The 12,085-nt window shown below is 40.5% G+C and overlaps 1 protein-coding gene across 3 annotated transcripts in view; it reads left to right on the top strand.

Moving 5' to 3' along the window:
* Positions 1–957: 957 nt before the first annotated feature.
* The window catches only part of LOC138152451 (probable E3 ubiquitin-protein ligase MARCHF10), a 96,776-nt gene continuing 85,648 nt past the window's right edge, over positions 958–12,085 (top strand). Inside the window, exons 1-3 of one of the 3 annotated variants that reach the window (XR_011166107.1) lie at positions 958–997; positions 3,280–3,326; positions 10,380–10,486. Coding sequence is in view for 2 of the 3 variants with exons in the window: in XM_069076237.1 (XP_068932338.1) it covers positions 10,397–10,486 (90 nt within the window). In the remaining variant the exon portion in view is untranslated. Of the gene's footprint in view, positions 1,098–3,279; positions 3,327–10,379; positions 10,487–12,085 lie in introns of all 3 variants that reach the window. The other 2 variants (XM_069076234.1, XM_069076237.1) reach the window with 2 other exon arrangements.

Raw genomic sequence — 12,085 nt, 5'->3', positions numbered from 1 at the left:
TTGACGTTACTACTAGGGCTGGAAAAGTTCATTTCTCAGTGATCTGGCCTCAGGAGAGAAAAAAAAAAATAGAAAAGGTAGCCCAGGACTTGAGGTTTGACTAAACCTCAGGTTCACTTGGGAAAGTACAGGTATTTCTGTCTTTCTTAGGCATTGCCAACTTAAAACACAGGCTCATTTTTTTTTCATTATTTATAAACAACAATAAAAAGATCATGACAGCTTCACTCTAGAGGGATGGGTAGCAACAATAACAGTAATAAGAACTATATGTCACATATTTATGACGCTTTACAATTTATAAAGCTCTTTCTTTCCAATGATGCATTGTAGGTGGTAAATTTGCTAGACAACCCATAATTTTCCTCCTATAATAGCCCCCACCAAGTTCATTACACCTCCGCCTGGCTCCCACCCCCTTCCTCAATCAATTCCCATGGCAACTGCCACAGCTCCCTGCCCTGGCCTCAGCCTCGAGGCTGGGCCCAGGGATCCAGGCTGGGTCAGAAATAGGCACTCCCCTTCTCCACCCTCTCTCTCTCTTTTTCTCTCTCCTCTCCTCTCCTCTCCTCTCCCTCTCCTCTCCCCCTCCCCTCCCCTTCTCTCCCCTCCCTCTAGAGCATCGCGCAGCCGCACTGTAGAACTCCAGACCTACACTGCAGGACCGGCTGCCCCCAGTTCGAGGAAGGAGGAGGGGTGGTTGCTAAGGAAACGGGAAGACGCCCGGCAGCCCTGGCTGCGCCTCGGCCTCCGTGAAGGCCCAGCAGTCGCCGCCGTTTGCAAGCAGCCTTCAGGGGGGAGGAGGAGGAAAAGGAGAAAGAGGAGAAGGAAAAGAAGGAGAAGGAGGGGGAGAAGGAAAAAGAGGAACAGGAGAGAGACTCTCCCCTCCCCACTGGGATTGATGTGCTCTGGACCCCCACCCCCGACACGCCCGAGCCCACCCCGCCCCGCCCCCGCCCCTTAGCCCCCTGAGTGGAGAAAGCACAGCATCGCCCAGGTAACCATCCGCCTCGGCTGGGAGGCCAGAATTGGTCTCCCGGCTTTTCGGCTTGACCTGCCTGTCCCAGCCCCATGGTGATCCTGGGGCCCGTTAAGTGGTTGGTTCATTGTTTGTTTGTTGCCAGGAGGGGATGGGGCGGTCTGTTTCTGTTTTAGATTGGGCCGGGCCGTTTTCTCCACCTCCAAGGCTAGAGATTGGCGTGGGGGGGGGGGGGGTTGGGGGGGGGAGGAGGAGGGCTCCCGACTCCTCTCAGCCAATCAGCCTCGCTCCCTCTGGGCTTTGGAGGGGGGCGGTCACTCCGCCCCCTGAGGAGAAGCTGAGGCTTCGCTTGGAATCATGGGAACGAGCGCTGGAAGATGGGGGTCCCAAGGTTGGCTCGAGTTCAACCTTACCATTTTCCAGAAGAGGCCATCAAGGCTCAGGGTGGGGAAGGGGCTTCCCCAAGGTCACAGGGCGGGTAGAGTAGCTGAGCTACGGTACCAAGTAAGATGGAAGTTGTTAAACCTGTTAAGGATGACGACACAACACTCAAGATTTAAGTAATAGGAGAGAGTGGCATATTACCCAAGCTAGATCTGCTCTTGAACATTATACTGGGGTCAGGGAAGTATAAACGTCTCACGAAGCTGCTACTGTGGAACACTGCCTCCAAATCCAGTGAGGGCCCCTCCCTCCACGACTCGTGCTTCCCTCCCCCCACCCATCCAGCTTCTCTTTCTCAAGGTTCCTCAAAGGGTGGTCCTTGATAAACTTGAGTTCTGGTTTGATTGAAGGGGCATGGTGTAGTGTAAAAAGCAGCCGATTTCTAGCCGACTGAGAACTTGATTGAAACATAACTATCACTTAATCTGTGATTTAGGGTAAGCCATTGAATTCAATAGAGCCTCAGTTTCCTCATCTATGAATAAGCCTAGACTAGACTAAATTACTCCAACGGGTCTTATCAGCTCTATATCTATGAGCAATTTCGAGTGTTCCACACTGGCAGCCTTCTCCCTTCTGTAATCCTTTTACCTTTCCCCTGACCTCAGTGAGAGTATAATGTTTAACTACAGCCCTAACTTGGGAAATAGGCCGCTCTCTCCTATACTTTGTGTTATGTTCTTCTCATTCTCGTCCTCGTCCTTAACAGGTTTAACAACCTCCATTTTATTTGGCAGCTTATGTGATACTTTAATTTCACAATTATACACAGCCATTATTCCCACCTTCTGGGTTTGTTGGCTCTTTGAGGAGGCCTCCTTTTCTAGTAGTTTTACAAATAAAAGTCAAGTTACCAGGAAATTACCACCACTGTTTGAGATGTATTGGTGTAAACTTTGTAGGAGGCATTTCTAATTGGCACATTATTTTTAAAAATCTAATTTTACTGGAAAAGTCAAATGACCCAGCTGTCACTGTACTCTGCCTCCTTCCCCCAATATATTTTGAGTTCTTCATTTGAAGATCCTGGGCACTCATCATTCACCAGATAGGGTTGTAGAGAGAGGAATGTGAACTTTGTGCTCCAAGTCACTAGACTATTTCCTTTATATAATACACATTGAGTATATTTAGAAGTAGATGGTAACAACAGATTTTCCTGTTAATCGTTAGGCAACTATAGATTAATTACAGAAAAGAGGAAACAAATCTTATTAGTGGCATTTTGAAATTGTTGCTTTGATTTTGTTTCAAAGGGAGCCCCAGTATTAAGGAACTTACTTAGATTTCCTTTAGGAGTGCTATTTTATATATATGAGAACATAGTAGAAAAGCAGAAGACAAAAACTTTACTTTTTTTAATACCCTCATCATCTTCTGAGAAATGAACCCATAGACAAGAGCAGAATATGATTAAAAGGAACATGGAGAACTGAAGGACATTTTGTGGGGCCAATTCTGTATTCTTATTCAGAGCATAGGGAGTTTAGCACTAGAGAGGGTTACATATGTCATAAAGTTCTTAGAATCATCTTTATTGAAATTTCATAGGTGTATAGAATATTGAGGATGGGAATAGTCATATGTTCCCTCTTTCAGTTAAGGAAGAACTCCCTCTCCTTTTTCCCCTCCCCTTTCCTTTCCCTTTCCTATTTAGCATGAAGTTGATCACTTCTAGCTCAGTAGTGTCATCAGAGATTGAAAACGATTGTGCCTACTGCAGTGAGGAGATTTTTCAATTGAAAAACAGTTGAAAAGTGAGGAGTAGAAAGAATACAGAACTGCTCTTCTGAAAATATAGATCTCTTCTGCATCTTATCAACTTTTTATTTCCCTATCCTTCCATCTTTGCTCAGGATGACTTCAGATGGCCTTTTGGCTGAATAAGACGACAAGAGCTGAGGTCAGTGAGTTTACACATTTATTTTCTATGAATACATTACCAAGCAATCATTTTGGTTTATTGTTCCTACTGAGTAAGTTATTCAAACTTTTATGTGGAACATAAGATTCTAATGACACTGTAGAAACACAGATAAGGAAATATTCCTTAAGCTATAACAACTTCCCAACTTTGTATCTATTGTTGTCTGGAGTAGTTGTTTAATTTTACAAAATATATATGCATATATATTTTGTACATACTCACAGAGGATGCTGTGGTGTAGTGTGGATGGAGAGCTGACCCTTATAGTCCTAAGTTCAAGTCCAATTTCTGATGCTTAGTGACTGTGTGACCCTGGGTAAATCCTCTTGGTGACTCAGGCAAGTTAATGCACTAAAATAAAAAAATTGCACAGAATGTACCTTGGGAGAGGAAGCTTCTCTGTGGGAGCTCCCTACACTAATGAATCCACAAGACTAATTTTTTAAAGTATGTAGTGTGTGTGTGTCTAAATATAGAAGACATAGTGATTAAAGAACGGCCTCTAAGTAATACTTGTACTTCTAACACAGAGTAGTTCTGTGACCCTGACCCAGGCCCCAGGCAGCACCCTCAGATTGCAAAGCAGGTACATATAGATATGCTTTGTGACATTCTACATCCAGAATCCCCAGCTCCAATGACATGACAAGTCTGACTAAATTTAAATATATACATGCGTGATTTAGCTGTATACATAGATATATGTGGAAAAACTACAAATAGTATTATTGCACTTCTAAATATTTTGTAGTAAATTGTGATCAAATGAAGTTGATGGGAGGAAAAAAGACTTGTAGGCAATTGTGAAGAGCCCTTTATTTGGTAAATGATTGTGAAGTCAGAGATAACTACAGATGATTTGAATAATGTGATTTTTCTCCTCATTGAGAAAAGTTATTGTGCTGCTCTTCCTTTAGAAGCCTCCTTAAGATAGCTACCACATTATCAAAGTAGATAATAGACATAGATCAAGTGGTAGAGTAATTTTTTAATATTTCTTTGATGATTGAAAGCGTAGTACTCAGCTGGATTTTAGGTTCTGGCTCTCCTTAGTGGTTATTAATATATTTTCATGGAAGTCTTTAATTTTTCTGCTTGATTACTTTTCAGTGACACAAGATTCTCCAAGAGTAATATACCACTGTCCAAATACCACTTTCTGTCTATATTTCTGTTGCATAGCAAAATGCATAGGTTTGGCAGGGGGGAAAACATGAATGCATCCTGCTATACAGGTTTACAACCATGTTAAGAAGAATAGAATAAAAAAAAACAACTTAAGATGGAGTCAAAATAGGCTGTCAAAATAGTTAGAAGACTTGATTAAAAGACTAAATAAATATCCCTAAATTTACTTATTGATTGTTGTTTCAGGGAATGAGGAATCTCAAAAGACTAACTTTCTAATCAACAGAGGTTTAGCACTAGATAGATCACAGTTCACATTCTGTAAGGAAGACTGTCTCAAGGATCAGTTTAGCTTTTCCCCTACTATGCTTAGTTATTCTTACAAGAATTATAATTCTTATTAGATTCTGACTTCCAACAGTAGAATAACTGTGACAACTCACTATTCAGATTGACAAAGCTGGTACCCACTCGGTTTTATTTCCAACCATGCTGGAGATAAATGATATTTGGGACTATAAAAGGTCTCCAACAGAATAGAGTAAGTTAGAGCGGAGAGGAAGATGGTAGCTCAGACAAGTGCTAGCATATAAGCAGAAATATTATAGCTAAGATGAGGTCTTCACAGTCAGAAGCCTAAGTAGGGTAGAGCAGTAAATGATTTAGAGGGTAGTAACAGCACCTTGGTGAAGTACTTCTTCCTCTGTCCAGCTCAGTTCCCAGCCTCAGTGATCCTACACCTTTCACTGCTGGCATCTTCCCCTAATATTCTTCCCTCTCTACCTCAGTCTAGTCCTAATTGAGTCTTTATCCCCCTGGGGACTTGCACTTTCATCAGTATGGAAACCTAACATTGTCTCTAGGTGTTCTTCTGACTGCTCCACCTGATTCCTGCTGCTCCATCTCCTAGCCCCTGCCTTGGGCACTTCTTCCCCTACAGACTTTAACAGAGATAAGCCCCTATATCACCAATGAGATACCCCTAGAAGCCACTATGAATATGCATGTGTATTTCCAGGGCAAATTCACAAAATATAAATAACTCTCTTCCTCAAAGGCAAAACCAAAATATTTATTCAGATATCAGAAAGCCATTTACACCATGGTAACAAAGAAGTTTATACACATCACCAATCCAGGGAGCACCGCCATCCCTAAGCCTTCCCTCCTTTAGGCCTCCCCACAAACAAGCTCCCGTAGGCAAAATTCCTCCTTCTCTCACTCATACTAGCTGCTCTGCCTCAGTTCTGCCTCATTCTCTCCCAGCTCTGCCTCATTCTCTCTTCCTGCTCTACCTGCTTGTCAAGCTCCTCCTACCAGGGGCTCCATGTGACTCAAGCTCCATGTGACTCAGGCTCCATCACAGCAGTCAGCTGGGCCTGAGATCAAAGCTTGTCACATAGGCCTATTAATGAGAGGGAAAGATCTTCCCATTCCATTAACTTTACAGCCCCTTCCTTCACCACTTTGCTCCATGGGAAAATCTTGGCCATTATTGGTTCTATTAACAACCATATTATTTGCAATGAAATTTTTGAATCAACACTTTGAATCAACAATGGGAAAAGACAAGCCTATGAGGCAGGGTAGTACAGGTTTTATTCTCTTTTTACAGGTGAGGAAATAGACTAACATAGATTAAGTGATTTGCCCAAGGTCACATAGATGATTCTCTAAGCCTGATTTTGAACTCAGATCTCCAGACTCCAATTCTAGTGCTTCATGCTGCTTCTTGATTGGAATAGTTTACCCTTAAATTTAATTAGTAAGCAAGTGTTTATTGAATTTGTACTATGTAGGAGGGACTGTGCTAGATGCCATGGAAGATAGTATGACCAGAATCTCTGCCTTCGAGAAATGTATAATTCATTTGGGCAGAAAAGACACATGATAATAATATGAGTCAATATATAAATACCAAATACTGTGGTATACAGAATAATTGGTATAGAAGTTTAATGGAGGGAGTGGTCATTATTGGTTGGAGTGCTCAAGGATGTCTTTATGGAGGAGGTAATGTTTGAACTGAGCCCTAAACAATTGGTGGTATTCAGATAGGCTGAGAAAAGAAGGAAAGGCATTTTAATTTAAGGATGGGGGCTTGAATTATTTTCATTCTTTATACTTTGTCATGTTTTTAGAGAAAAAAATAAACTCTTAGATAAATTGCTTCTGAAAGAAACCATTTTCCCATTTTATTTCCTTTTTTTCCCAACCAAGAAATCCTTCATTCAAGGGGGTATTCATACTGTCCTTCTGCCCTACTTACATAGCATAGCATTGGCACTGTTCTTTGAACTTTCCACATTGAAATGACAGCAGTGACTGAATTTTCTGCAAATTTAACTACAGTTGAAATATTGCATGAGATTTGGGCATCTTGTGCAATCAATCATGGTAAATATGAACTTCATGAATATAGTATAAGACAAGGGAGTGCCTTATAACAAGCTTTTAAATATGAATATTTTCAGAATAATTATATGTAATATAACATATAACATATAATTTTGTATATTGCAATACACAAATATTGTATATATACTTTATATATATAATTATAGACTGTACATATATTTATGTATTGTAATTATTATAACTATGTATTATAATATGTAATATCAGAGAACAACTTAATGAATAACAAATTCTGTAGCTAAGTAAACATTTCTACTACATTTCTTTCGACAGTTTCAAAGTTTGAAGTTTGTCATTTTTTTTGGTTGGTTAAGCTATCTTTTCATGAAATCATAATTAAATTATTTTCTTTATAAACTGTTCCCCAAAATATAAACTCTACATGAGGTCAAACTTGGGCAATTTCAGGAAAGTACAAGATTGTTGATCCCCTTTTTGCCTTCCAATAAAAAGGAAGTTATGTTTAACTGCAAAAAGAGAGTCAGAATGAAACACATTTTAAATTATCTGAACTCTTAACACCTTTAGGCACAGGTGACTCAATCCAGGTGACACTTCAGTTTTTTAGGGCACTGGGAGACTGTAGATATTGCAATGCAAATAGCTGCTCCATACCCTTAGGATTTCCCATAATAGCTTGGGTATTTTTATCTACCTCCTTTTTCTCATGTAGAGGCATAGTTCTGTCCAAAAAACTCCTGAATTGCAAAGGGGATTGGAAAGATATTTATTTTGTAGTTAACAAAAGATAAGATTAAATTTTTGCTTGGTGGAATCAGATTTAGAATTAAGCCACTGAATAGAAAATCCTGAGGTCTGTTCTATCAATCAGCAAGCATTTATTAAGCACTTAATACTTGCCAAATGCTGTTCTGATCCCTGAGGTTACAATGAAAAATATGAAAACAGTTTCTGACTTCAAGGAGCTATGCCCTTGAGAAGCTTATAGTCTAATGAGAGATTCTGCATGTATATATGTTGGTATATACATGCATATAAAGTAAATACTAGGTAGTTTTAAAAGGGGACAGCAGCTGGGGGGACTGAGAAAGACCTCCTCCAGAAGATGGCTTAAGTCAGAAAGCCTGAGATTTTAAAAGCGGGGGGGGGGGCATTGGAGGTAGGGAAAAGTGGGCTTTCCAAGCATAGGAGAGAGAATCAGTACAGATGGTTAACATATGACCTCTTCTTCCATGTTGTCCACAGTCAGACAACTGGGAAGAAGGATTATACCCAGTGAAATGACTATAGGAAGAAGAGAAAACCTTTTCCTTTTTTGTTATAATCCAGATGGGGCTAATTAAAAAAAAAAATCATTAGTGGTTCAATGTCAGCATGGCAGGAGGTCTCTGGTGTCCTGTCCCAGGAATCAATGCTTAGCCTTTTCTTATGCTATTTATCATTTTTATCATTGACTTATAGCAAGTTATAGATAGAATGCTCATGAGATTTGGAAATGACACAAAACTTGAAGGGAGAGCTAACACAGTGGATGACAGAGTCAGGATCTAAAAAAATCCTGACAGACTGTGTACAACATTAGTCACATCTAATAAGATGAAGCTCAGTAACGATAAACCCAAGTTTTACCCTCGATTTTAAAAAAATAAAAAACTTTGCAGGTGCAGAATGGGGAAGGCCTGCAGTTTGTCTAAAAAAGCTCTGGAGGTCTTAGTAAACTGAATGCCCAATATAAACGGGGTGTGTGATGCAACAATCAAAAAAAGCTAGTACAGGGGCAGCCAGGTAGCACAGCAAGTAAGAGCCCCAGCTCCAGTGTTGGGATGACCTGGGGATCAAATCCGGGCTCAGATACTCAGCACCACACCCAGAAATAACTGGCCGTGTAACCTTGAGCAAGTTACTTAACCCCGATTGCTTTAAAAAAAAAAAAAGCTAGTACAACCTGGGATGTATTAACAGAGTCAAAACTTTTGTATTTTTCTCTAGTTAAACCAGATCTGGAGTTAAAAACAAAAGCATTTAGTACTAGGCATCACTGTTTAAAGTCATCAATAATCTGATAAAGTTCTAGAAGAGGTCAATCAGGGTGGTAGTGAAAGGCTTTGAGTCCAAGAAGAAGGGAGTTATCTTTGAGTATTTGAAAAGCTTACATATGGAAGAAGTTTGTTCTCTTTAGCCATGGAGGGCAGAACCAGAACCAGTAGGTGGAAGCTGTAAAGAAGCAAATTTAGGCTTGAAGTCTGGAACAACTTCCCAACAATTAGAGTTATAACAACGTGGAGTGGACTAAGTAGACAATGGCTAGTTGTTCGCTTCCTAGTTATGTTTTAGTGGTTATGTCTTTTGAGTTGGACTTCTCAGGTCCCTTCCAACTTGTCAAATTTTGTAATTCTGTGACCTTAAGAAGTTGCAGTCTGGGGAAAATATTCACTCTGTGTTCATGTCTCTCCTACCCTAATCCCATGTTTTTATACAGATAAAATCAAGTTAAACTGAACATCCATAGTCTTAAAGGGTGAAAGAAGATGTAAAAGGGAAACCAAAGGGAAACACATGGGGAAGGAGGGAAAGAGCAGTTCTATTCCTCTGTAATGCATGGCAGTGGTAGTAGTTTGGGAAAGGATGAAAGCATATTGTTGAGTGATGGTATACATTAAATGGCCACCAGTTATGCTTTCTTAAGTCACTGCCTCAGCCAGTTATGGAATAGAATGGAAAAGCATTTATTAAGCTCTTACTATTTACAGGTCATTGGAGGAAATAGTTAAGGAAGATTAAAAATTTTTCTTTATGGCTAGTTCTGTATAAAAGTTTTACTTGGGAATGGCAGAGTAAGAATGACATTAATATAATTAACTTAGATTAAATGAAACAAAAAATTAGTTTACTCGAAGACATGTCTGGTAGGCGGCTTTTGCATTTCTACATCTACATCTTTGTGTGTGAAAAGCTCTTTGATAATTGGACATATTATTTATTTGTCTAGATTCAATGACAACAGAATGAGCAGCTAAACAAAACTTCTTATGATCTTTAAGAAGTTAGAATTTTGTAACTTGGTTAGTGTTTACCTTTTTTAGGTTTTCCTTTTTTCTCCCTCTGTATTATGTGTCTAGTAGATTTGTTTTCTTTCTAATAATTAGGTAAGTTCATTGGAGCTAGTTGACTAGTATAACTGCACTATTCGTAGTTGAAAAGGTAAAACATAAGGCATCTCTTCTTTAGGATCCTAGATTTAGAGCTAGAAGGGCCCTCAGGGGCCATATGAGTCCACTCCCTTCATTTTGCAAAGGCACAAAGAAATGAAGCGATTGCCCAGGGTCGGTCCCTCAGGTAACAAGGCAGGATTCAAACCTCTGACCCCCAAATCCTTTCCGCTATACCATGCTGCCTCCTTAACTTCCAAACGATAGTAATTAGATTACTTTAAAAAACAAAAAGCAATGATAGTAAGAAATTAAGGACATGGGAATAATCAAATATCATATTTCAAAGCATTTACTTACTTTTTGTGTGCAGGTTGGGGTTAAATTTTCATGATGCACGAAGCAAGGGACAGGCAGAAATTTGTCAGTGATGCTCAATACCTCCGGGATATGCAGCACAAGGTGCACTCCGAGTACCAGGTACGTGAATAAAGCGAGTCACTGCCTATGCCCTTCTTGCAGTAATAATATAATGTTAATGTGTGATCAAATGTCATGAAGTAAAACTGTTCTAGTATGCTGGCATGTAGGGAGACTTACTAGACTGTGAGAAGGTATGAAGTAGTTAACTCGGAGGTGACCAACGATACAGTGTTGGCATAGTGGAGAAGGGGCCCAGGATTTAAAGTTGAGGACCTGGGTTTGAATTCCTCAGTGCCGCAACCTCATCTCTGTGGTTGTGGTGTCAGCATCAGGAGCTAAGAAGACAAGATGAGGAAAGGCAGATTCAAGGTTCTGTGAGGAGCCCAAGAGAAGAGCTACCAAAAGCCCAAGGGGAGCTTCACGGGGGCCTCAACAAAGATGAGAAAAGGACTTTCAGCACCAGGGGATGCACACTACCCCCTTTGCCATGTGTGCTCTCTAAATGAACTGGTGGGTGAATGTGTCACAGACTTTCGTGGAAATTTCTGTTTTTATTATACTGTCTTAAGTAAATAAATACCCTTTTTCTTTTTTAGATTTATTTTTGTATTTATTTTGTTAAGTATTTCCCAGTTACATTTAATCTGGTTCAGGCCTTACTCAGGAATGTTGCTGGTGGTGTCTCTGATACCTCTGGTGGAGAGAGAGGGAGAGAGAGAGAAATAATTTAACATCTCCATGCTTTGCTCAACTCTCTAAGACTATAACTTGCAGCAGAAGTTTTCTCATCTAGGAGTTCCCAGTACTAATGATAGAGGTCCAGTTTCTATCCTTTCATAACCTGTATGTTCTTTTATGTGCCATTTCAATAAATACCCTTTTCTAAAAGCTAATTGGATGACCAACTGATATCAACTGGTAATCATGCAGGGAAATTATTCAGTTCAGAGTCATAAGCTATAGCATAAGAAAGATGCTCTACCCCTTCTCTCTTCCTTCCCTCCCTGCCCCACCTTACCACTAACACTAGATTCTAGAGGATATTTAGTGACTGCCTAAGCTAGCAGCTGTTTCTGTTCTGGTCAGAAACTCCAGGGGTCTTCCCCTCCAGACTGGTGAAAGCAAACAGTCCATCTTTCGCCTCAGTTCCGACCTAGCCTTCAATTTCTAAATGGGCATTGCTTCAGACAAACTGAACCCCGGGAAAACCTTAGCTTATAAACGCCATGTTCTTCCACTGCGTGGGGCCATCACCAGTCATCCTGACCTGTGTGCCTTGCCACTGGACTCTGATGATCCTGGAGAGGAGAGAGTGAGGCTGATGACTTTGCATAGTTCTGCCTGACTTACATTCAATTCACTTGCAAATCAGGACATCACCCTTCCTGGTGTCATTGGTTCCCCTGAGAATGAAGGACCAGCAACAACAAGCCCTAGGAACCAGACCTGACCTGATCATGCCCATGGGGGTTAGGAGAATAGACCAGAGCATGTACCACATGTGGGTGGGACTAGTTCGTGATAAACATTAGACTCTTCTTCTTTTCAGGAACCCACCAGAGAGCTTTTCTGCCTGGGCCTTTTGTTATTGGATAACTTTGTTTTCAGGATTTTTTTTTCTCTCTCTTGTTTTCCATCACAGTTATATAGCAGACA

The sequence above is a fragment of the Petaurus breviceps genome, unplaced genomic scaffold (assembly GCF_028583685.1).
Source record: "Petaurus breviceps papuanus isolate PSGF00001 unplaced genomic scaffold, PetGlider_PUasm1.0 90925, whole genome shotgun sequence".
Lineage (NCBI taxonomy): Eukaryota > Metazoa > Chordata > Mammalia > Diprotodontia > Petauridae > Petaurus > Petaurus breviceps.
The sequence above is the reverse complement of the archived record's forward strand: the minus strand, read 5'-3'. Positions and strand labels throughout refer to the sequence as shown.